The sequence below is a fragment of the Rana temporaria genome, chromosome 4 (assembly GCF_905171775.1).
Source record: "Rana temporaria chromosome 4, aRanTem1.1, whole genome shotgun sequence".
NCBI classification, from domain to species: Eukaryota; Metazoa; Chordata; class Amphibia; order Anura; family Ranidae; genus Rana; species Rana temporaria.
Genome location: NC_053492.1, coordinates 60,259,446 through 60,286,056, shown reverse-complemented (window position 1 = coordinate 60,286,056; position 26,611 = coordinate 60,259,446). Strand labels below are relative to the sequence as shown.

At 44.1% G+C, this 26,611-nt stretch overlaps 1 protein-coding gene across 2 annotated transcripts in view; it reads left to right on the top strand.

Annotated features, from left to right (window-relative positions):
- The window catches only part of LOC120936250 (adhesion G protein-coupled receptor F5-like), a 135,109-nt gene that overhangs the window by 100,309 nt on the left and 8,189 nt on the right, over nt 1-26,611 (top strand). For both annotated transcript variants that reach the window (XM_040348469.1, XM_040348470.1), the window contains exons 12-15: nt 6,673-7,983; nt 9,650-9,691; nt 11,035-11,100; nt 25,167-25,254. In XM_040348469.1, the coding sequence (XP_040204403.1) occupies nt 6,673-7,983; nt 9,650-9,691; nt 11,035-11,100; nt 25,167-25,254 (1,507 nt within the window). The remainder of the gene's footprint in view (nt 1-6,672; nt 7,984-9,649; nt 9,692-11,034; nt 11,101-25,166; nt 25,255-26,611) is intronic.

The window sequence follows — 26,611 nt, the reverse complement described above, 5'->3', positions numbered from 1 at the left end:
GAATATTCGATTTTAGCGAATATTTCACGAATATTCGGCTATATATTCGTGATATATCGCGAAATCGAATATGGCGTATTCCGCTCAACACTAATGATCACTTTGTCCGATGAAATCGGTCCGTTTTCATCAGACAAACCAATCGTGTGTACAGGGCTTTACTCTGAGAATGCCGGCAATCTTAACAGCAGGGATTTCCCGCTGCTTAAGAAACGTACACTAGTGAGAAGAAATCTTTCAAACTAAGCCATAGATAAAATTAATAGGAATACAGGAATACAAATGTTGCGCTGTATTAATAAATTAATGTGTGTTAGTTATATGTATCACAATACAAAGGATCATAATATTATTAATGTTACATGTGCACCAACATCATATATCCAATTACAATTGAAAAATTGAAAATATGAAAATTCAGAGGGTTACACTACTAGTCCAAAGTGACACACAAAATAAAAAATACCAACTAAGAAATCAATGAACAGAGATCCTGATGGTAGTCCTTCACCTACTGTATATGCAAATTTCCAAATGAAACAAGTAGTTATGTGTAGGAGCTTTGTGAATTCAACACCACCACCAATTGCAGCCTCTTACCAAGGAATGAGACCCCAAATTATTGGTGGTCTTATAACAGCATGCTATCAGTAATAATCCATCCATCCACAGCCTTGGAACCATATGGGATATCACAACAACAGGTTGTTCAATGGCACTCAGGAACTCCAGGGTACACCAGCAGACTTTACTAGACTGAACTGGATCGTAGGGGATTTCAATGCTCTGGTGATGGCAATTCTAGGTGCCAGGAAGATAAATGTTATAAGCCTTGTTTATGTCCCGTAGCCCCCTCCACCAGCCGCCCCAGCAGTGCCTGTAAAAGTGACTTTATGAGGTTCACCTGGGTAAGCGAGTAGATCGTAAGAATCGTTCTTGCCAAACCAATCTATTCACCTTCTATGAGGAGGTGAGTTGCCAACTAGATAAAGGAAGGCCCATAGACGTTGTGAATCTGGATTTTGCAAAAGCATTTGACACAGTTCCCCATAAACGTTTACTGTACAAAATAAGGTCCGTTGGCATGGACCATAGGGTGAGTACATGGATTAAAGCACTGGGGGGAGGCTCCCGGGACACAAGATGCCACTCTAACTGGCTCTGTGTACCATCTTAGAAATACGTTATAGTTTGCTTCGATCAAAAAGGTGTTTATAAGCGTTTTAGACGCATGTTGTGCCACCTTACACCAATCCTCCACTTCCAAAGTCTCATTGATATCATATTCCCATTTGTTCATATAGAACTGCTTAGAGGAGGCTGAATTCAACATAATGTACATTTTAGAAATGTGACCAGTGTATTTGTCAAACTTTCTGCATAAATACTCCATCGCTGGGGAGGTCAGAAGTTCTATGTAATATAGCTAGGAAGTACGATATCTGGGTGTAACAAAAGAGTTCTCAATTGGGAAGCTGATATTTTTCTTGCAGGGATAACTTTGACAGGACACCTCTGTGGTCACAGAAATCTGCAATTCATAATAAACCTTTATTAGTCCACCAGGTAAAAACTTGGGGATGGAGACCCGGGGGGGGGGGGGGGGGAGGCAGGGTTGCCCAATAGTGGGGTCGTGGGGGCATGAGGAGACTTTAAGACTTGAAGACTTAAAAACTTGTGTTGTCGTCAGCAGATCCCAAAAATGTATTAAAAATTACAGGGTGGGGCACAGTATAGTCAGTCTGTCCTTGGCTCGCAGCCACATCAGATGACTAAATTCCTTAGTTGGACAAAGAGATGATTCAAGAGTAATCCAAAGTGGGCGCGACTGTCACATATGAAAACGAATCAGCTGGGACATTTGAGCGGCTTGGTAGTATTTCGTTAAATCTGGAACACCTAGTCCCCCTTTATTTTAGGGGTGTACAAGGTGCGTTTGTTCACCCTGGGTCTCTTATCTACCCACATGTATCTCAGTAGCTTTCTTTGAAACAGCCTGAGCACTAGTGCATTTTGACATGCGATTCGACATGTCAAATTGCATTTCAAATCGGTGGCATTTGCCGGCAATTGCCAGCAATGGCACCGTCCTAATCGGTGCGACTCCCCATCTGCCGCGCTGCACTGATTTTAAAAAGTCGTTTCTGTACTACTTTTTGCAATTTCAGGCCATGATTTACATTGACATCTGTGCAGAAACCTGCACAGATGTCTCTGAAATCGCGTCCGAAATCGGGACTGACAAGCGGGAGTGAAACGTGCAAGTTCAGCTGAACTCACACGGCTTCATTCCCGCAACACAGTGTGGACCTGGGCTTAAAGTGTTTGTTAACCCCAAAAAAGTATGTTATACAGCACAGTGCTTGTGCTGTGTAATTTGCCCCCCTGTATTACCTAAAAAATCTGTCTGATCCTGCCTGGCTATACCCTCCCCCCTGTATTCTGACCACGATAATAAGGGCTGCTGAGCCCTGACACTGTGGTCAGAGTGCATGCCTCCCTCATCCACAGCTCTGCCCTCCTGTGTCTGTGTCTCCTCTGTCCTCCTCCCCCTCCCCTCCCTGCCTGTCTGTTCATACCAGTGATCGCCCCCCCCCCCCCCCCCGCTCCTGCTGCTTTCATAACTTCTATTAAATCCTGTAATCCCCTCTGTACCATAATAATTAGTGTCCCTGTGTCTATATAATGTAAAAATTATTCAGATCTGTACCTATATAAGCATGGCTCCTGGCGCTCAGCTGACTGTTGGCTTTCTCTCCCCTCTCTCCCCCTCCTCCCCGGCTGACATCAGCGGGAGTGCTCGGCCCCGCCCACTAGATCTGTGAGCCTGAGAGAGAAGATAGCTGACAAGTCAGCTGAGCGCCAGGAGTGGAGCTCCTATAGGTACAGATCTGCAGATTTTTTACATTACACAGACACAGGGACACTTGTTATTACAGAGGGGATCACAGGATTTAGTAGAAGTGGGTTAACAACCACTTTAAGTCTGACATATTGATCAAGACTGGAAGGGTCCTAAAACAGATATAATAGCCTAGGCAGGACATTCATTTTTATCGAGTACAATCAACCGAACCACGATGAGGGATTTTTCGACTACCTATTAAGATCTTCTGACAGTTTTTTATAGGGTGGCGGAAAATTATTTTGGTACAGAGTGGAAAAAGACAGAGTTAAGAAAATACCCAAGTAGGGAAGAGCACCCGATTGCCATCAGAAGGGGAATGAATTTTGTATGGTACCGACAGTGTGGGCCTCCCAGGATATTGAGGGGTAGATCCACAAAGAAAATACGCCGGCGTAATTTCAAAATTCCTGCAAAACAATCCTCAAAACAAGATACGACGGCATCTCGGCTAGATCCGAGAGGCGTACGTCTTCGTACGCCTTCGGATCTTTAATGCAATTTTTCGGCGGCCGCTAGGTGGCGTTCCTGTCGTAATCCACGTCGAGTATGCAAATTAGCAAATTTCGACGATCCACGAACGTACGAGCGGCCGTCGCATTTTTTTACGTCGTTTCCGTTCGGCTTTTTCCGGCGTATAGTTAAAGCTGCCATATGGTGGCGAACTCAATGTTAAGTATGGCTGTCGTTCCCGCGTATAATGTTGAAAATTTCACGTCGTTTGCGTAAGTCATCCGTGAATGGGGCTGGACGCCATTTACGTTCACGTTGAAAACAATGACGTCCTTGCGACGTCATTTGGAGCAATGCACCCTGGGAGTTTTTACGGACGGCGCATGCGCAATTCGTTCGGCGCGGGGACGCTCTTCATTTAAATGAAACACGCCCCCTGCCCGCCGAATTTGAATTCCGCCCCCTACGCCGCGAGAGATACACTACGCCGCCTTAACATACGGCGCAAATTCGTTGAGGATTCAAACCAACTCAAAGTAAGTTACAGCGGCGTAGCGTATCCTACATGCGCTGCGCCCGGCGCGGATGTATGTGGATCTGCCCCATAGTATTTGGCACTAGGGATTTTATTTTTCCAATTGTAATTGGATATATGATGTTGGCATGTCACATTAATAATAGTATGATCCTTTGTATTGTGATACATATAAATAAGACACATTTCATTTAGTAACTCTGCACAACATTTGTATTCCTTTTCATTTTGGTTCAGCACTGCTATTATGTATTGTTTGTGACTGCAGCTGTGGGAGATTTACATTTTTGTTTGATGCTGAGCACCAAGCGCAGTTTTTATACCATTTATACCCTGGATAGCAATAAAACCTGACAGGGGGTCTAACCTTTCCCTCTTCCATCCAACATGGGGTTATAAATACACTTTATTTGTGATATTTAGAAGTACAGTGAAACCTTGGATTGCGAGTAACGCGGTTAACAAGCGTTTTTGCAATACGAGCATTTTTTTTTAAAATACTGACTCGGTTTGCGAGTGTTGACTTGCAAAACGAGCAGGATTCAAGCCACAGCGGTGTGCAGTCCCGCATTTGGCCAGAGGTGCGGGGGCGTTGGAGCCGAGCGGAGCCAATCTGAGCCGTTCTGAAATACTCAGAAAAACTCAGTTCCCGAGCCTTTACAAGGTTTTCTGAGTTCAGCCGAGCTGTCCCTGAGTCTTTTTGAGTATTTCCGAGGCTCTTCGGCGGCCCCCACCTCTGGCCACATGCGGTATTGCATGCCATTGAAGTCAATGCGGAACAAATTATTTTAGTTTCATTGACTTCTATGGGGAAACTCGCTTTGATATGCAAGTGCTTTGGATTACGAGCATTCTCCTGGAACGGATTATGCTCGCAATCCAAGGTTCCACTGTATCTAATACTGTATAAACTGCTAAATATAGTTAAAAAAAGAATTTTTACTGTTTTAATTTCCAAAAGGTTTGTAAATCTGTGCAGCCAATCCTGTGATTTACACACATTTTCAACTCTGAAGGCAGGCAAAATACAAATTTTTCCTGGTTCAGCAAATCAGTTTCCACTGTCAGCTCTCTACTTTTTAGCATGCTCATTGGACAGTGAATCAGCATCCAACTAGGAGGTAAGTGATCCAGAGAGCTGTAAAGCTGAACCAGGAAGCAGTAGTGTGATCCTTTCAGCTTTACAATGTGGCAGAGTATACCATGTTTCCCCAAAAATAAGACGTACTCCGAAAATAAGCCGTAGCGGGATTTCGACGCAATATCGAAATATAAGACATCCCCCCGAAAATAAGACGTAGCGATGGCGTGTCGAATCCCCGAAAATAAGACGTAGTGATGGCGTGTCGTATGCGTGTCGTATGCGTAGCGGCGTGGGCGGGAAAACAAGTCGTGATAGGCGTACTGTACTGGTGCGGAGCTCATTAGCTGTAAAGAAGTCGTACAGCCCTTCTTATCTGCTCCACGGTATCTCTAGGTGACGGAGAGGTGTCGGCAGCCCCATAAATACGGTAAGGTCAGCTCCCCCTGTCAGGTGAAAGTGAAAGTAAAAAGTCTCCTCAGTGAAGTGAGGAGAAGGACGCTCTGTACTCTGGGGGAAGAAGTAAAGCTTCTCCCCAGCACTGACCAGCAACAGTCTCTCACCCCACACAAACACCAGGGGATAGTTGAATAAATGTAGATTGTTGTACCATACTGTTGTACCATACTTGCCGGTAAAAAAAATAAGACATCCCCCGAAAATAAGCCATAGTGTGATTTCTGGAGGAAAAATAAATATAAGACGGTGTCTTATTTTCGGGGAAACACGGTAGTTATTATTATAGAGGATTTCATAGTTTCATAGTGCCAACAGTTTGCTCATCGCTTCACAATATAATGGAAACAGTTAGACATGTGCAATTCATTTAGTTCCAAATTCGTTTAACGAATTTAGATAAATACGTTTATTCGGAAATTCGGAAGTTCGGAATTTCGAAATTTGGAATTTCCTTTCAAATTTGGCTTTTAGTAAACATAACAAATCCGAATTTATCCGAAGTTACGAATTATCCATAATAATGAATGCCGCATCTAAACAAATGGAACGTAACAAATTAATAATAATAAATAACAATAATAATAATGTATTATTATTTATTATTATTTAGTTTTGTTCTATTTGTTTAGAGTAATTCGGAACTTCAGATACATTTGTATTCGTTACGTTCACTAACAGCCAAATTTGAAATGAAATTCCATTACCTATAATTTAATAGTTAGTTTTTATTAGTTAGTTATTATTTAAAAATTGGGGATTTTTGTTCAAATTTTCAGATTTTTCCTTTTCTTATTTTCAGATTTTCAAGTTTTTCGAATTCTCTAATTTCCGAATACCAAATTTTCTAATTCACAAATTCCAAATTTTCTCATTTCCGAATTCTAAATTTACGAATTTACAAATTTTCGAATTTACGAATTCTGAAATGTCGAATTTACAAATTTACGAAATTATGAATTCCAAATTTACGAATGTTTGAATTTCCGAAAGAAAAAAAACGAATGAAACAAGAACTAAAAAAAATTTGGACAGTGCACATGTCTAGAAACAGTACAGTTATAATTTAATTCAGTACAAGAGGGTTAGGAGGGTCCTGTTCACGTGACTGAACAGAACTAAAAAGCCTTAGGCAGGTAAAACAGTGGCCATATATTGTATGTATTTTAAGTGCATATTTAGGTGTTTACCTGGAGTTTTGTTACAACAATAGTATTAATACTAAACTTTTTTTTTTTCTAGAACATTATCACAACAGTTGATATTATGGTGGACAAGCCCAGCGTTTGGAATAGGGTGGCCAATCAAAGTGTGACCCTTCTAAATGATGTAGAGACTTTTGCAAAAAATCTAAACTTCAATGGCAATATCAGCTTTCAAAATAAATCCAAAAACAATAACATTCAGCTTTTTGGACAAACCATAGACAAAGCCACTGACTACAATGGGAGTTTTTCCTTGCTAAATTTAACAGGCAATGTGTTTATCGATTTGAGCAAATGGCCGCAAAACGCTAGCAAGGTGATCACTGTCACTTACGGTACGATTAAGGACATTTTGGCAAAGCCAGTGAATACACCAAAGGTTGTCAATGGGCTGGTTATGTCGACAGTTATTGATTCGAACTCCACAGTTAAAATAAGTATGTCCTTTTCTAAGAGTAATACGTCTTTGGTGAACCCAGAATGCGTCTGGTATGACTTGGTGCGGGATGTTTGGAATAGCAGCGGCTGTAGCACCACAGAAGAAAATGGTCTGATATTATGCTCATGTAACCACTTGACTTCCTTCTCAATCCTTATGGGACCAGTGAAAAATAAATTTTTGGACATAATTAGTTACATTGGAGTCGGAATATCTCTTCTCTGCTTGGTGGTCACTCTGCTTATCGAGGCCTTAGTGTGGGCCTCAGTTATCAAAAACAAGACCTCCTACATACGTCACGTCTGCCTGGTGAATATTGCCATTGCGCTTCTGGTAGCTGATATCTGGTTTATCATTGGAGCGGCACTAGAGAACAATAAAGGATCAGCTGCCTGCAAAGCCGCTGCCTTCTTTAGCTTCTTCTTCTACTTGTCTTTGTTTTTCTGGATGCTGACCACAGGACTTATTCTTTTTTATCGCATGGTTTACATCTTGCATGACATGAGTAGGAAGACCATGATGATCATAGCTTTTTTGTTGGGCTACGGATGTCCTCTTCTGATAACCATTATCACCGTGGCTTCAACGGAACCCAGAGGTACATTTATAAGCAGCAATTTGTGTTGGCTTGACTATGGCTCCAAGACCTTCCTTGCCTTCGTGGTACCCGCTTTATCTATTGTGTTTATCAATATATTGATCTTGATAGTGGTCATCTTCAAGTTGATGAGACCTACTGTTGGAGAAAAACCTGGGAGAGAGGACAGGAAAACGGTGATTGTAATTGCTAAAACGATGGCAGTCCTCAATCCTCTTCTAGGAACCACATGGGGATTCGGGCTCGGACTTTTATTTGATCCCACAAATTTGGTGATCCATGGTATATTTGCAGCACTCAACTCTTTTCAGGTGTGTATAGAATGCACTTCCCATATGTTTAATAATTTGTTTATTAGAAAACATCTGCAGGGTGTAAATAAACCAGAGGACATGTAGCTTTACAGCTCCCCACCCCTCCACAGCTCAGTGCTCCAGTGAGCGTGGGTGGGGCAGAGCGGAGAGCCGCTGATTGACAGTCTGCAGCTCTCTGCTCGGAGAGCTATGAGAACCGAGCCATCTGCGATGTCCAATCGCTCGGTTGTCAATGAGGCGCCAGAGACCGATGCAGCATCGGAACGATAATGCATCCATTGAGGTAAGTATAATGGAGAAAACAAAACATACTTCTCTTTTAAAGGAGAAGTCCAGCCTGAGCTTGTTTGGCTGGGCTTCTCCTATGGGTCACAGGAGTGCACTCCTGTGACACGTTTTCAGCGTAGAGCGGTCTGAAGTCCGCTCTCCGCTGACGTCACTGGAATCAGTCGAGGCAGCACATCATCCCGACTTAGGAAGTCTGGATCTGCCGGCTGCCTAGGCTGATGGCAGTCTCAGCCTCTCATCGAGAGGCTGAGACAGCCACTCCCCACCCCTCCACAGTTTAGCGCTCCAATGAGCATGGAGGAGCAGAGCAGGAGAGCTGATGACTGACAATCAGCAGCTCTCCGCTCGTGGAGCAGAGAGAACCGAGCCATCGGCGATTCTCGGTGGCTCGGTTCTCAGTAAAGAGGCAGTGGGGACAGATACAGCATCCACCTAAGTAAGTATTAATCTAGAAATAAAAAAACACATACTTCTCTTATAAGATAAGACTGGTAAATGTGTGAACAGGAGCCAAGAGCTCCACCTTTCATATGAAGCATTATACTGTAAATGTAGTTGACTTAGAACTAATTGACACTATGGGGGTTATTTACTAAAGGCAAAACCACTGAAAGTGCACTTGGAAGTGCAGTTGCTGTAGATCCGAGGGGGACATGCAAGGAAAATAAAAAACAGCATTTTAGCTTGCACATGATTGGTAAAATTGATAAAATCAGCAGAGCTTCCCCACATTTGAGATCTACCCCTCAGATTTACAGCGACTGCACTTTCAAGTGTACTTTCAGTGCAATTTCAAGTGCACTTTGCACTTGTAGTTTGCACTTGTAGTGCAAAGTGGATTTGACTTTCGTAAATAACGCCCCTATGTGTGGTGACAGACGTTTTATCGCATTGTACAATGTCCGTCACCACAAGAAACAATTGTTTCTACAGTATGTGTCTCATTCACACTGCAACACACTGCATTTTAATTGCAAATTCCATAGCAATCTACAGTAGCGATGTGCATCGCGCTACCAGACCTTGTACATTTTGAACACTTCAAATAAAGTTTGTACAAAACAACAACAAAAATAGAGTAATGTCATGCACTGAATCACGCACCACACTTCCCCCTACTGCAGCAGGGAACAGAGAGCTGCCGGAGCGGTGAATTGATCCGCCGGCTCTGCATTACTGTGTGAATTTAACCTATAACAAAATAAAACAAAAATATCAAACTTTTTTTTAAAGACCTGAACATAATAAATGCAATATATACTGTACAAACTTGCTATATGTTTGAATATTCACATTTTTAAGCCCTACTGTCTGGACTTTTTTTTTTACTGAAACACACAATAAGGAATATTAACTTGTATTGTTTTTGATCTAGGGTTTATTTATTTTGATATCAACTGTGCTGCTGGACCAAAAGGTAAGTGATATCTTTTTAACATACGTAAGATCTCAGAATTACCAGCATTTTACGGAAAACCTGCAGTCAGAGAATATACTGTATACTAAATGGCCAAAATTGTATTATTTGGACACCCCTCATTTTTGAGTTCAGGTGTTTCCAGTGAAGGGTACTGTTAAAGCGGAGTTCCACCCAAAAGTGAAACTTCCGCTTAATCCACTCCTCGCCCTCTTACATGCCACATTTGGCATGTAATTTTTTTTTGGGGGGGGGAGTGGGGGCTTCAGGAGGAGTGGGACTTCCTGTCCCACTTCCTCCTTCCGCCCAGGGACCACTAAGGCAATTCATCATATCGCCTTTTGGCGGCCCCTCCCTGTAGGCGATTGCCTGGGACACGTGACAGGTCCCAGGCGATCGCCTGTCCAATCAGGTTGCTGGACAGTGGAGCAGGTAAGTGTATGTTTATTAAAAGCCAACAGCTATGCTTTTTGTAGCTGCTGGCTTTTAATAAACATCAAAAAAGTCTGGAACTCCGCTTTAAGGCTACAGCAAACAAACAAGCTTTGAGCTGAGGGAAGGCTCTTTTTTGTTTCAGCATGACTGTACCCAGGTGTACAAAACCAGTTCCATGAAGACATGGTTTAAATGGTCTGGTGTGGAGAAACTTGAATGACCTGCACAGAGCCCTTGGCTGATTCATACCTAAGTGGGAAAGCTTCCAGGAAGGATGGTGTGTCCCTGCACTTTCCCTACTGATCTGGAACCTCTCCCTGACAGATGGGTGACCTTTCTCTACTCAAGCCACACTTGGAATGCATGCTAAACCTGGGAGCCAAGGTCTTAAATAGAGTCTGCCTGACCCAAAATGTCCGTCAAAGGGTGCCAACATCCAATCAGATGCCTCCTCTCTGGAAAACATAGAGGAACTAGGTTCCTCCTCTAACTTCCTCCTCCACCTTCATTGACAGTGCCGATGAGCGCCACCCGCAGTGGAGAAAATAGACTGCACCTCACTACAAGTAGATGTGCATTAAAAATAAATGGCACTCCAAGACGTAATAACACTCTAATTTATTTTATTTAAGCTAGGGTGTTTTAGAGACATCCTGTGACCTAGCAGATGTATCTAGGAGGAGATTTCTGCATTTGACTAGTGCTTTATTTCACATAGACGTCTTGCATAATGACACATTTTGTTTAACCTCCAGACATTACCAGCTGAGCCAAGTCCATCAGCAGTAATAACCAGAAATATGTACAGCATTGTTGCAGGTTTTCAGTTCATTCTCAGCTCTGCCTTCTTTGGTTGAAAAAATTGTACATTGTTGCGCTGATGTATAATACTGCTCCACTCTACTTAGGTACGGAAGGCGGTACGTAGCAGCATATCTTCTTCCTACTGGAGAACGCTCAGGTCCAGGGTGCAGGTGAGTGAACCCCAAAATATATGTTAAACGTGAACTAAAAAGACAGGTTAAAACCCATGTTGCGGTCCTACAGTGCATTTAAAAAAACATAACAATGTAATCTCCAGTCTTAGTTCTGTAGTGCAATGTGTCATAATATTACCCGGCTTATGTTCTAGGATGAGGACTTTGGGGCAGATTCACGTACCTCGGCGCATATTTGCGTCGGGCGTAGCGTACCTAAGATACACTACGCCGCCGTAACCTTTTTTTTCCGAAAATTTAAAAGAATTTGCGCCGTAAGTTACGGTGGCATCGTGTATCTTTGGCGGCGTCAGGGCGCGGAATTCAAAACGATGTGATGGGGGCGTGTTTTATGTAAATACGTCGTGACCCAACGTAAACAACGTTTTTTTTGAACGGCGAATGCGCCGTCCGTGGGGGTATCCCAGTGCGCATGCTCGAAATTAAACCGGAACAAGTCAATGCTTACGACGATGACTTCATTCTACGCAAATCCCTATTCGCGAACGACTTACGCAAACGATTCAAAATGCGAGGCGGGAACGACGGCCATACTTAACATTGAGTCCGCCTCATAATAGCAGGGGTAACTATACGCCGGAAAAAGCCGAACGCAAATGACGTAAAAAAATGCGCCGGCCGGACGTTCGTGGATCGCCGTAACTAGCTAATTTGCATACTCGACGCGGAATTCGACGGAAACGCCACCTAGCGGCCGGCGGAAAAATGCATCTACGATCCAAAGGCGTACTAAGACGTACGCCTGTCGGATCGATCCGAGATGCAATCGTATCTTGTTTTGTAGATACAAAACAAAGATACGACGCGCAAAATTTGAAATTACGCGGCGTATCGATAGATACGCCGGCGTAATTCTTTTGTGGATCTGCCCCCTTCTCTTTGAAATTTGTTGGCAGCAGTTCAGCATGTGCCAATAAAACAATGCATGCTTACTGATCTGCTAGTCATTTTAATTCAGAAACCTTTCCTCTCCTTCCAAGTTAAGCACAAAGGGCCAAATTCTCAAAAAAGCTGCCTAACTTAACTTTCAGCAGTTAAGTTACACTGACTTAAAATCTCTACCTAAGTGCCCGATCTTCAAAGCGCTTACCTAGAAATTTCAGGCCGTGTAACTTAAGTGCCGCCGTCGCAAGGCGGTCCTCCTCTCCGGGGGGCGTTTAAAATTTAAATGAGGCGCGCTCCCGCGCCGGCCGTACTGCGCATGCGTGTGACGTAATTTTCCCGACGTGCAGCGCGCGAACGTAATTGACGCCGGGCGGCTTTGAAGATTGCGACGGGACACTAAAGTTGCGACGGGTGAAAAAAAATATACGCGCCGGGAAAACAAATAATTATAAAAAAAAATGACAGCGTCGCTCAGCATGCATTCCTGAGAGGGAGAACTCCATGCCAATTTTCAAAGAAAAAACCGGCATGGGTTCCCCCCCCCAGGAGCATACCAGGCCCTTAGGTCTGGTATGGGTTGTAAGGAGACCCCCCCACGCCGAAAAATCGACGTAGGGGGTCCCCCTACAATCCATACCAGACCCGTATCCAAAGCACGCTACCCGGCCGGTCAGGAAGGGAGTGGGGACGAGCGAGCGCCCCCCCCCTCCTGAGCCGTGCCAGGCCGCATGCCCTCAACATGGGGGGGTTGGGTGCTCTGGGGCAGGGGGGCGCACTGCGGGCCCCCCCACCCCAGAGCACCCTGTCCCCATGTTGATGAGGACAGGACCTCTTCCCGACAACCCTTGCCGTTGGTTGTCGGGGTCTGCGGGCGGGGACTTATCGGAATCTGGGAGTCCCCTCAAATAAGGGGGCCCCCTGATACCGGCCCCCCACCCTAAGTGAATGGATATGGGGTACATCGTACCCCTACCCATTCACCTGGAGGCAAAAAGTAAAAGTTAGTAAACACACAACACAAGGGTTTTTAAAATAATTTATTATTCTGCTCCGGAGGCCCCCCCTGTCTTCTTTATTAGCTCTATTACCAGGGGGGGGCTTCTTCTTCCACTCTCCGGGGGTCTTCTTCCACTCTCCGGGGGGGGTTTCTTCTTCCGCTCTTCGGGGGGGGCTTCTCCGCTCTCCGGGGGTCTTCTTCTCTCTTCGCCGCTCTCCGCTGTTGACTCGGCGAACCCCGGTTCTTCTCCAGCTGTCCGGTGCCTTCTTCTTCAGCGCTGGCTGCCTGCTATCTTTGTGTGTTAGCTCAATTAGTAACAGGCAGCCAGCGCGGTCTTCTGTGACGTCAGGTTCTTCTCTTCCCTTCTTCCGATGTTGACACGTCGCCTCTTGTCACTGCAATGATGGAAGCGCGCCTTGCATCCCATTTATATAGGCATCACCGTCCCATCATGCTCCGGTAGGTACCCACGCGGAAGAGGGGAGAAGAACAGAAGAGAAGAATCTGACGTCACAGAAGACCGCGCCGGCTGCCTGTTACTAATTGAGCTAACACACAAAGATAGCAGGCAGCCAGCGCTGAAGAAGAAGGCACCGGACAGCTGGAGAAGAACCGGGGTTCGCCGAGTCAACAGCGGAAGAGCGGCGAAGAGAGAAGAAGACCCCCGGAGAGCGGAGAAGCCCCCCCCCCCCGAAGAGCGGAAGAAGAAACCCCCCCCGGAGAGTGGAAGAAGACCCCCGGAGAGTGGAAGAAGAAGCCCCCCCTGGTAATAGAGCTAATAAAGAAGACAGGGGGGGCCTCCAGAGCAGAATAATAAATTATTTTAAAAACCCTTGTGTTGTGTGTTTACTAACTTTTACTTTTTGCCTCCAGGTGAATGGGTAGGGGTACGATGTACCCCATATCCATTCACTTAGGGTGGGGGGCCGGTATCTGGGGGCCCCCTTATTTGAGGGGACTCCCAGATTCCGATAAGTCCCCGCCCGCAGACCCCGACAACCAACGGCAAGGGTTGTCGGGAAGAAGTCCTGTCCTCATCAACATGGGGACAGGGTTCTCTGGGGTGGGGGGGCCCGTAGTGCGCCCCCCTGCCCCAGAGCACCCAACCCCCCCATGTTGAGGGCATGCGGCCTGGCACGGCTCAGGAGGGGGGGGGCGCTCGCTCGTCCCCACTCCCTTCCTGACCGGCCGGGTAGCGTGCTTTGGATACGGGTCTGGTATGGATTGTAGGGGGACCCCCTACGTCGATTTTTCGGCGTGGGGGGGTCTCCTTACAACCCATACCAGACCTAAGGGCCTGGTATGCTCCTGGGGGGGGAACCCATGCCGGTTTTGAATTTAAAAATTGCCGTGGAGTTCTCCCTCAGGAATGCATACCAAATGCCGTCGCTTGAATGGGCCTTTACAAGGTGTGACTAACTTTACACATTGTAAAACCAGCCCTAGTTTTGCGCAAGCAAAATCGGAACTTACGCAGAAATCACAATGCTGAAATGCTTTGAGAATCTGCTTAAGTCCTCATTTGCATACTCAAAGCTGCATTTCCATGAGAAATGCCCCCAGCGGCGGATGCGGTACTGCATCCTAAGATCTGACCGTGTAAGTGTCTTACACATGTCAGATTTTCTGCCTAACTTTGGAAAAAGCCTTTTGAGAATCGTTTCCAAAGTTAGGCACAGACTGAACAGCAGTTAAGTCTGCGTATCTCTTTTGGGAATCAGGCCCAAAGCTCTCAGCATTTAAAGTCTCACAAAAATATAGGATCAGTGTGAAAAAGATAAAATTGGAAGTAAACTTTGTCCATCCGATCGTAGGCCAGAAAGTGGTGTTGGTAACATTGACATGTAACTAAATTACATATGTGGTGTAACCAGGGCCGCCATCAGGAATTATGGGGCCCCTTACACAGCTTCAGGCATGGGCCCCCTGGAGCAGAGAACCGGGGGGGGGGGGGGTGCTGCCGCCATAAATTGAGAAGCGGGGGGGGGGGGCTGCCGCGGATTGAGAGGCGGGGGGGCCTTTACACAAAAACGAACAAATAAAGAAAAAATATATAAAAAAAGGGGGTAGCCATCCGGGGCCCTGGGGACCTCTGGGCCCTTTAATAAAAATAAAAAATATATATAAAAAAATATTTTTTTTTTTTTTAAAAAAGGGGGTTGCCATCTGGGGCCCTGGGGACCTCTGGGCCCTTTAATAATATATATATATATGTATATATATATATATATATATATAAATGTATGTGTGTGTGTGTGTATGTATATATATATATATATATATATATATATATATATATATATATATATATATATATATATATATATATATATATATATATATATATAGATATATATATATATATATATAAAAATTGCAAAAAAGGGGGGTTGCCATCCAGGACCTCTGGGCCCTTTAATAATAATAATAAAAAAATATATATATATATATATATATATATATATATATATATAAAATTAAAAAGAAACATTTATGAAAAAAAAGGGGGGGTTGCCATCCAGGGCCCTTTAATAATAATAAAATATATATATATATATATATATATATATATATATATATATATATATATATATATATATATATTATATATATATATATATATATAAACAAAAAAAAACATTTATTAAAAAAAAGGGGGGGTTTGCCACACATGGGGCCCTGGGGACCTCTGAGCCCTTTAATATATATATATATAAAGAAAAAAAATATATATATATAAAAAAATATATATAAAAAAATATATTTTTTTTATAAAAAAAGGGGGGTTGCCATCCGGGGCCCTGGGGACCTATGGGCCCTTTAATAATAATAATAATAATAATAATAATAATAATAATAATAATATATATGGGGACCTCCGGACCTCTAAAAAAAATGGCTCTTTATTAAAAAAATAAATAAAAATATATATAAAAAATATTTTTTTTATAAAAAAATTAATAAAAAAAGGGGGGTTGCCATCCGGGGCCCTGGGGACCTATGGGCCCTTTAATAATAATAATAATAATAATAATAATAATAATAATAATAATATATATATATATATGGGGACCTCCGGACCTCTAAAAAAAAATGGCTCTTTATTAAAAAATAAAATAAAAATATATATAAAAAATATTTTTTTTATAAAAAAATTAATAAAAAAAGGGGGGTTGCCATCCGGGGCCTCCGGGCCCCTGGGGACCTCCGGACCTCTAAAAAAAAAAATTTGCCCTAAAAAAAAAAAAAAAAAAACAATTTTTTTTTTTTTTTAAAGGGGGTTGTCATCCGGGCCCCTGGGGACCTCCGGGCCCCTTACAGGTGTAATGCCTGTACCCCCCTGATGGCGGCCCTGGGTGTAACATGACTGTGTGCTTGGCTGCCTGCCTTCCTTGTGCCTCCCTTATGTCCTAATGCTTAAGCCTCGTACACACACTCGGCAAGAACCAGCAAGAAAACTGCTGGCAGAGCTTTCTTGCCGAGTATACCGTGCGTGTGTACGAGGCTTAAAATAGAGAACCTGCTCTCTAGTTTCTCGTCGTGATTCTCGGCAGTGTTTTGCTGCCGAGAAACCCGAGAGTGTGTATACTTACCTGTCGCCGTGGAAACCAGCGCATGCTCGAAATGACTTTGACGCATGTGCGGTAGCTTCCTAGGCATAGGTAGGGTGCAGCAAGATGGCGGTGATGGCATTGAATGTGACGAGTGCATGCTCGTCGTAGGCGATGACGTCACCGCGGTCTTGCCTTCCAAAAGAACCGCAGTTCTTTTGAAAGGAGTGTCTGTACACTCGGGCGGCAAGAGATTCTTGCCAAGAATCTCTTCAAGAATTTTTTTTTTTTTCCTGACGAGATTCTGGCCCGTGTGTACGGGGCTTAACCACTTCAGCCCCGGACCATATTGCTGGTCAATGACCGGGCCACTTTTTGCGATTCGGCACTGCGTCGCTTTAACTGACAATTGCGCGGTCGTGCGACGTGGCTCCCAAACAAAATTTGCCTTCTTTTTTTTCCCACAAATAGAGCTTTCTTTTGGTGGTATTTGATCACCTCTGCGGTTTTTCGTTTTTGCGCTATAGACAAAAAAAGAGCGACAATTTAGAAAAAAAATTATATTTTTTACTTTTTGCTATAATAAATATCCCCCAAAAATTTATAAAAAAAAAATATTTTTTCCTCAGTTTAGACCGATACGTATTCTTCTACATATTTTTTGTAAAAAAATAAATCGTAATAAGCGTTTATTGATTGGTTTGCGCAGAAGTTATAGCGTTTACAAAATAGGGGATAGTTTTATGGCATTTTTATTAATATTTTTTTTTTACTAGTAATGGCGGCGATCAGCGATTTTTATCGGTACTGCGACATTATGGGCGGACACTTCAGACACTTTTGTCACATGTTTGGGACCATTGGCATTTTTATAGCGATCAGTGCTATAAAAATGCATTACTATAAAAATGCCACTGGCAGGGAAGGGGTTAACACTAGGGGGCGAGGAAGGGTTTAATCATGTTCCCTGGGTGTGTTCTAACTGAACGGGGGTGGGACTGACATGGGGAAATGACAAATCGCTGTTTATACATTGTATGAACAGACGATAGGTCATTTCTCCCCCTGACAGGACCGGGAGCTGTGTGTTTACACACACAGCTCCCGGTTCTCGCTCTGTAACGAGTGATCGCGGGTGCCCGGCGGAGATCGCGCCCGCCAGGCACGCGCGTCGGGATCAGGGGCGAGCAGGGGGCTGAACGGCGAGATGACGTATAGCTACGTGATCTCGCCGAGCCGACCTGCCGCCGTATAACTGCGGCGGCTGGTCGGCAAGTAGTTAAGAGGAAGAGAAGCACCTTCACTAGTTAACCCATAATTGTCCTGACCTTCCTGCTATTATCCAGACTTCTGGATTTCTCTAGCACAGTGGTCTCCAAACTGCAGCCCGTTGGGTGAATGCCGTCCTTTGCTTGCTTTTATCCGGCCCTCTGGAAAATATTCCTCCCACTGACACCAACAGTGGAGAACCATTCTTTTCATCGACACAGATAATGGGGCATTTTTCCTTCCACTGACACCAATGATGGGATACTATGCCTCCCACTCACACCAGCAATGGGGCATAATGCCTCCCACTGATAAACAATTAGGCACTATTCCTCCCATTAATACCAATAATGGGGCACCTTCCCCAATATCACTACGTATGATTTGATACACCTTTCAGTGCCGCAGCTGTACCCCCACCCCTCCCCCCACCTCCCTCTTACCCTCCCCCCCCCTGATAAGCGCGGTAATACCCATTTTTTCAATAATGGGGCACTATCCCCCCTTCTACGGACTACAGGCACTTTGTAATTTTTTACCCCAAACTGACACTTTGGCATTTTCAATTTCCATTGGCTACTCCTGCTCCCCTAAAGTCTGGAATTCAGTGGCACTGATATAGGGCTGCCTCCTCGGTCTATCACTGTATATCTTGCTACTAGAAGTAAGAACATTTTGGATTATATACATGTTGTATATATTGTTTATAGGGGTGGATATTGACATGTGCATTAACATGTTATAATGATTCTTCTTGTTTGTATAATACTATAAGTATGTAAATAATAATATGCATGATGTGAGATCAGTTGCAACATCTTTGTAACTTGCGCCCTACCGTTGTACAGTGCCAACTGTTTTGGTTGCTTGCATGTCTGTATGTTTAAAAAAATGTATAATAATAAGTAAAAAAATATATATTTTGAAAAAAAAATCTTAAGGACAGTAAACTGGCCCTTTGTTTAGAAAGTTTGGAGACCCCTGATCTAGCATAAGGGTGGCTGGGTTCGGAGCATACATTGCCTGGCAGAAGACACCTGGCACAGCACCCAGCTTGGCCTAGCCAGTATCTCTGTAGCTGTACAATCCATATCTCATAAATGTTGCAAGTATTGGACCCCATTGCAGCCCATCATGCACCAGTCTGTTTCCAGAAGATGTCCTCATTAAAGCGGTGGTTCACCCTCCATAGCAACATTTTAGCATAAAATTAGGCATAGTAGCGCGAGCTACAGTATGCCTGTCTTGATTTTTTTAGCCCGGTACTCACAGTGCAATCGTACATTGAAGATTCCGACTCCCCGCGGGGAATGGGCGTTCCTATCCAGACGGAGGATGATTGACGGCCGGCTCTGGCACGTCACGCTCCCCGAAGACAGCCGGAGTAGGTCTCGGCTCTTCACGGCGCTATACGGCGCCTGCGCACAGACTATGCGCAGGCGCCGTGAAGAGCCAAGCCTATTTCGGCTTTTTCCGGAGAAGCGTGACGTGCCAAAGCCGGCCGTCAATTATCCTCCGTCTGGATAGGAACGCCCATTCCCCGCGGGGAGTCGGTATCTTTAATGTACGATTGCACTGTGAGTACGGGGATAAAAAAATCAAGACAGGCATACTGTAGCTCGCGCTACTATGCCTAATTTTATGCTAGAAGAAAAAAAAAATGTTTTGTTTATAGGCGGAACCCCCGCTTTAATGTGGTCACCAATAATGGAATATCCATACCATAGATGCCTTTGGCCTTTGCTTTACTAAATAAAACATCACAATACTTACAATCAGTTCATGTGGCCTTCCAGATTAAGGAAACACATCCTTGATAGAGTCAAAGCCATTTAAAAAGAGTAGAGAGTGTTGTGAAACCTGATCGCTATGGAGGACCATCCCTGAGTCCTTCATAAGTGACAGCCTGACTGGCTGCTCCTTGCTTCCCGCTATGTGGGAAGTACACTTTCTAGGCCTACTGCTTACATGGTGAATCACGTGCCAGATACTTCTGAGAATCCAAATCCTCCTTCTGAGTTACCAGAACCCCCAGGGAGCATTCTGCCTATACGTTATATAGGGTGCTCCTCCCCTAGCAGGGGCAAGGTATTAGCTTCCTCAATCCCTAAGAAACCCAGGGCCAGTCCCACTGCCTCCTTCAGTGACACCTAGTGGGCAACATAGGAACTACAATGGGGCATGACTGGCCTACACTACATGTTGATACTATTTTTTTATCATTTTTTTTAAACAGTGCTTTTCTTTGTCCATTTAAAGTGAAATTTTTGATTTGCCCATGAGGGTCAAAGCAACAGGTTCCCTTGAAAGCCATCCTATTTGGCTGCATTTGGTGATGCCACTTTGTGTATACTCCAAGTAGCTTACACAGGCTTCGAGCTTTAGGCCTCCTCCCAGCCCCATGTGCCATTACTGGGTTAATCACCAGGCAACATTGTTGTCACGTGAAATGAGTCACATGCTAATTTTTTATTTATTTTTTGCTTGTGGCAGACAAGTGGTGGAGAGGGGGGACTCAAGGACACCAGGAAGAGTCCCACAGTCAACAGCCTATTTATAAGGCCTTATTCATACGGTCATACCGATCAGACTGTGTTCTGATCCATGCATGTGTAGCGCTCACCCCCGAAGGAGCCGCTGGTTATAGATTGGGATGGCGTGTTACCTCTGTGAGCGTCTAGGGGTAGATAGATGAGAGCAGCAATGATGGAATGTCCAAACAGCGGGTGTCTTTCTTGTGCTTTTATTCTTGCCCAACATGGCAAACAGTAAACTTGAGGTAGATAGATGAAAGATGGGTGAGGAGGAGAATTGCAGATTCAGGCCTAGTAGAACGGAAGCAGTCCTGCTTCCAACGACACTTCACCTTCGTCGCCACTCCACTCGGAGTGGGTATAGTGTACCTGGACAGGCCTCTCACACCGACCTGGCAGCCAGGGTATCACTCGGAACCTTGAAAGAAACAAGCCTCTGCCACAGACTTGGTAGAAATGAATATCTGAGTGGAACCTCTGCCACAGGCTCCTCTCCAGAATGTAGATAGTGAAGTAAATCTTGCTCAGTAATATTAATGCCCGAATCTACCTCAGATAGTTTTCTTGTTTTGGGTCACCGACTGACAGGTTGCTGACATCCAACCTCCCAGTTGTCGAGGCCCTGTTGGATTGCCTGCCTCTCTTGGCTCTCCTCAGGCTGACTCCTCACCAAACAGCTATCTCGCTTGGAATCTCCTCAGAACTTGGGAACCACTGGGGCCCAGCCATAGCTTCAGTTGCCCCGGGCCAACATGGTCCCGGAACCAAGAACACCGCGTAGCACGTGCGCCCCAGCCTGGAAGGCCATATCGCCGGGGCCCGTGATGTGTGATCGCCCTGAAGGTGGGCGCCACACCCGGAACAAGAACCCCGCCTAATGGCGTCTGCTCCAGAAGTAGCCTCCCCCAGCATGCCCCGCGAGGGAAAACCCCTCCCGATTGGCTGCTGGCAAGAGGCACTCCAGCCTGAACTCCACTGCTGCCACCTGCTCCCCGGGGTGGAAAAGCACCTCAGGAACACAGAATGAACCGACAGCATAGCCCAGCCAGGACAGAAGCCCAATTTGTACAAATTACTTGGATGAGAGCCAACTAACTTTCTCACCCCCCTCTAAATTTAGAATAGCACCTGTACTGAAAGTACACAGGCGCTACACATGGGACCTGTACCCTTTGGGGTGCTCATGGAGATTTATGCAGGTCTGTGCAGCCAGGAGCCTGTCATTGATTTGAACAGGCTACCTGCACAGGTCTGCACGGGTCAGCTGTGAACCCCACATGGGTCACGTTGGCTTCTTCACACAGGCATACAGATCAGTACACCTATGTGAATGACGCCTAAACCGCAGTAGCTGGCTTTCGGCAAACATTCACTGCAGGTGAACCTTCCTAGTGCATAGGTTTTAAATGACAATAATTGATTGAAGAATTGTGGGGTGTGAAAGGTATAATCATAGGCAGTATGGGCAGGAGAGGTTGTTAGCAGAGCCTGTGTATCATGAAGTCCAGGAACAGTGGTGGTGGGCTATGGCTCAGACAAGTCAAACCCTTGGTAACAAGGGTGAAACCAGGATCACAAGGGGGCACAGAGGACAATTGTCAGACCAACAAAGGTAATAGCAGGTTCTTGCTGCTAAGCACTGAATGATTAACCAGTTCACTTTAGGTTACAATCACTACTTGTACTATAAGCAGAGGCAGACTGACAGCTCATGGGCCCCCCGGGCAATAGGAGATTATGGGGCCCCCGGGCAATAGGAGATTATGGGGCCCCCGGGCAATAGGAGATTATGGGGCTCCCAGGCTATAAGAGATTATGGGGCCCCCAGGCAATAGATTATGGGGCCACACAGTATACACACACACACACACACACACACACAAATACAGTATACATACACAGTATAAACACACAGACACACAATATATACACACAGAGTACACATACAGACACACAGTAGACACACACACACAGTATACATACACACACTGAGAAGGTACTGGAGAGGCGGGACAGCTGTAATCTTGGGATTTTTAGACCAAAAGGATGTCGGTAAGGGACATTTCAGGGACAGGTGTAAAAAAAACACAGATTTGTACATACTGTCCCTGGTTTTACTGAGGCTGGCAACCCTGATGGGGCCCCCTAGTGGCATGGGGCCCCAGTGCCTGAATGGTCAGTCTGCCCTGACTATAAGTAGCATTTGCTTTTATCTGTACATTGGAGAGTTTAAAAGAGCTCATGGCCACATAATACAACCTCATTGTAGTTTCATTTAGTTTAAAAAAAAAAATCTTGTTTTAAATTGGTTAGGGTGTCTTAATGCTTCTCAGGGCCGTCTTTACCGCAGGGGCCCTGGGCCCTGTCACTGTTGGGGGCCCAAAGCAACCCCCTTTGAAAAAAAAAAAAAAAAAAATTTTTTTTTTTTTTTTTTTTTAGGGGTCCGGAGGCCCCCAAGGGCCCGGAGGACCCCAGGGCCCCAGATGGCAACCCCCCTTTTTTTTATTTATTTTTAAATTAAAAAAAAATTATGTATTTTTATTAAACGGACAATTTTTTAATATATTTTTATTTAATTTTTTATTAAAGGGCCAATTTTTTGACAACCCCCCTTTTTTAATAAAAAAAAATCTTTTTATTTATATATATATATATATATATATATATATATATATATATATATATATATATATATATATATATATATATATATATATAAAAAAATGTTTATTATTATTATTATTACAGGACCCAGAGGTCCCCAGGGCCCTGGATGGCAACCCACCTTATTTTTTATAAAAAACATTTTTTTTATATATTTTATTTCTTTTTATATATATATATATATATATATATATATATATATATATATATATATATATATATATATATATATATATATATATATATATATATATATATATATATATATATATATATATATATATATTTTTTTTTTTTTTTATTTATTTTTTTTTATTAAAGGGCTCAGAGTTCCCCAGGGCCCCATGTGGCAAACACCCTTTATCTTTTTTATAAATGTTTATTTTTTTATTTTTGTTTATATATTTTTTATTTCTTTTTTATTTAAGGGCCCAGAGGTCCCCAGGGCCCTGGATGGCAACCCCCCCTTTTTTTTTATAAATGTTTCTTTATATATATTTTTTATTAAAGGGTCCAGAGATCCCGGATGGCAACCCCCTTTTTTTTGTAATTTATTTTTATTAAAAAAAAAATATTAAAGGGCCCAGAGGTCCCCAGGGCCCCAGATGGCAACCCCCTTTTTAAAATATATTTTTTATATATATTTTTTATTTCTTTTTTTCTTTTTATTAAAGGGCCCAGAGGTCCCCAGGGCCCCGGATGGCTACACCCCTTTTTTATATATATTTTTCTTTCTTTCTTTATTTCTTTTTTTGTAAATGGCCCCCCGCTTCTAAATTTGCGGCAGCCCCCCCCTGCTTTATTAATTTCAGGCGGCAGCACCCCCCCCCCCCGGTTCTTTGCTCCAGGGGGCCCATGCCTGAAGCTGTGTAAGTGGCCTCAAAATTCCTGATGGCGGCCCTGCCTCCCGTTAAGCCCCTGTGCTGCCCACAAATCAGGCTGAAAATCATCAGCGGCATGCAGCCAGTGACAGTACTGCTTCCCTTCCCAGTGTTTTAAAATGTACAGCACCCCTGGCTTCCCTTTAGACGCGCACTTCTCCCTTCCTGCCACTGGGTGCTGCTTGCATATAAAAGTGAATTAGAATGTGATTTTATAACATCCCCTGTTTGCTCTTCGTGAGGCTGACTTCTTCATGTCCTGCTCCTCAAGGTATGTCACTGTTTGCTAATCTATATTGTAAATAGAAGTTTTCTGTAGAGTGTGCCCAAAGTCTTTATAATATTTGATGATTCACTGCAGGTCTGGTCAGTGTTTTAAAAAGTTCCTCTATTTTACACATAGCATGGCATGGGGTCACAGCACCGTCTGTCCATTCTGCTTTAGCACCATGGGACCCCATGCCATGCCATGTGTAAAATAGAGGAACTCTTTAAATAACAGACCAGACCTGGAGTCCAGGCTGAGTAAAGCCTCAGAGCAGATGACATTACTGTCTGTATTTAACTGCTTGATGGGCTTATTTTGGGCCTGGCTGGTTCACATGTATGTGTTTTGGCGGCCCACATTTGCGCAGGCACAGCGGCCCATTCATTTGAATGGGCCGCCATGCCTGCGTTTCCTGCAAAGAAAAGCTCATGCCTCATGTAATAGGCTGCGCACACGGCACGCCTATGCCCATCAAGCACTGAAATACAGCACTGTCTGTCCATTCTGCTGTCTGCTGTGACTTATCTGCAGTTCCCGCACTGTCAAACTTGCTGCATTTTTAGATGTTTAGGTCACGCTTTTAAAAACACAGTGCGTTTGTGTGTGCAAGAACTGCAGGTAAGTAGCATGGTGCAAAAGCAGAATGGATTTCAAGGCAAGTGTATTTTTAAAATGCTGAATGCACCTTTTTCTGCAGGAAACAAAGGCATGGCAGCCCATTCAAATCAATGGGCTGCTGTACCTGCACAAATGAGGACCGCCAAAACATACATGTGAACCAGCCAGGCCCAAAATAAGCTGGAGGGGGGCCCAAAAAAAATGTTTGCCCTGGGCCCAAACCATATTAAAGACGGCCCTGATGCTTCTAACTAGCAAACAATCACATTTGTATCTTTTGCCACAACTACAGCTAGCAGCACATAGTACCTGACCTAGTACTGTATAATGGTTTAGAATGTTCAAAATCACGAGCCAATCATTTTACATTCACAGACAACGTCTACAGATTCCTCAGAACAATCAAGGTCAAGGTCAAAGCCAAGGAAAAACCACGCTCGGAAAAAGCTTTATGGCAAAAAGGGTGTGTATGGGGTAATGTATATTGTGAAAGCACACATTTTGGTAGGGTTTGTAAGTCCCTAAGCTTGGGTGAAACCAAGGCTCCTATAGCTTTTAGTGCACTTATCCTTTTCTCCTCCCTGTCATTTCACTAGAACAGTGCTTCTCAACTTTAGTCCTCGAGGTGCCCCAATAGGTCATGTTTTCAGACTTTCCATTATTTTGCACAGGTGATTTGATCAGTTTCACTAGTAATTACCACAGTGTTTCATCTGAGGGAAATCCTGAAAACCTGACCTGTTGGGGCGCCTTGAGGACTGGAGTTGAGAAACACTGCACTAGAATGCTGAAGATGTGATATACTTTCTGGAAGAACACTGAAGAAGTGATATACTTTCTGAAACGCATGTCATATGCATAAAGATATGACTCTTACCAGTTGGAATGTTGCTAGACACATGACTGAGCCCTTCTTGATTAATTGGAAAACAACAGGAACACAGAGACAGGAAATTACATTATAACCATATAGTTCCACCACCTAGTGGCACCAAATATGAGAATGGTGGTTGCACCTATGTCTGTATAAAAAGCATGCTAACTATTTACTACAACCTCACTGTCTGGAGAACCCCACTGTATGACCTGACCAAAAGAACACAACCTCTGGCTGAAATTTTCCAAGCTGCACTGGGGGATACACACTATGCATGCCTCCATCCACTTAAATGGGGGACTATCATGTCAGCTGGGAGAGAATAGAAAGACAGTTGATTCCTTCCAGTTTACAATAATCAGAGTTCTTTCAACCGCTCAAGTTTCCTCTTTCCAGCAGTATCTTAGCAGCTCAGCTCCCTCTGCTTTCACATCTCAACAGTAACTCTGCAGCTCAGCTCCCTCTGCTTTCACATCTCAACAGTAACTCTACAGCTCAGCTCCCTCTGCTTTCACATCTCAACAGTAACTCTGCAGCTCAGCTCCCTCTGCTTTCACATGTCAACAGTAACTCTGCAGCTAAGCTCCCTCTGCTTTCACATGTCAACAGTAACTCTGCAGCTCAGCTCCCTCTGCTTTCACATCTCAACAGTAACTCTACAGCTCAGCTCCCTCTGCTTTCACATCTCAACAGTAACTCTGCAGCTCAGCTCCCTCTGCTTTCACATGTCAACAGTAACTCTGCAGCTAAGCTCCCTCTGCTTTCACATGTCAACAGTAACTATACAGCTCAGCTTCCTCTGCTTTCACATCTCAACAGTAACTCTGCAGCTCAGCTCCCTCTGCTTTCACATCTCAACAGTAACTCTACAGCTCAGCTCCCTCTGCTTTCACATCTCAACAGTAACTATACAGCTCAGCTCCCTCTGCTTTCACATCTCAAC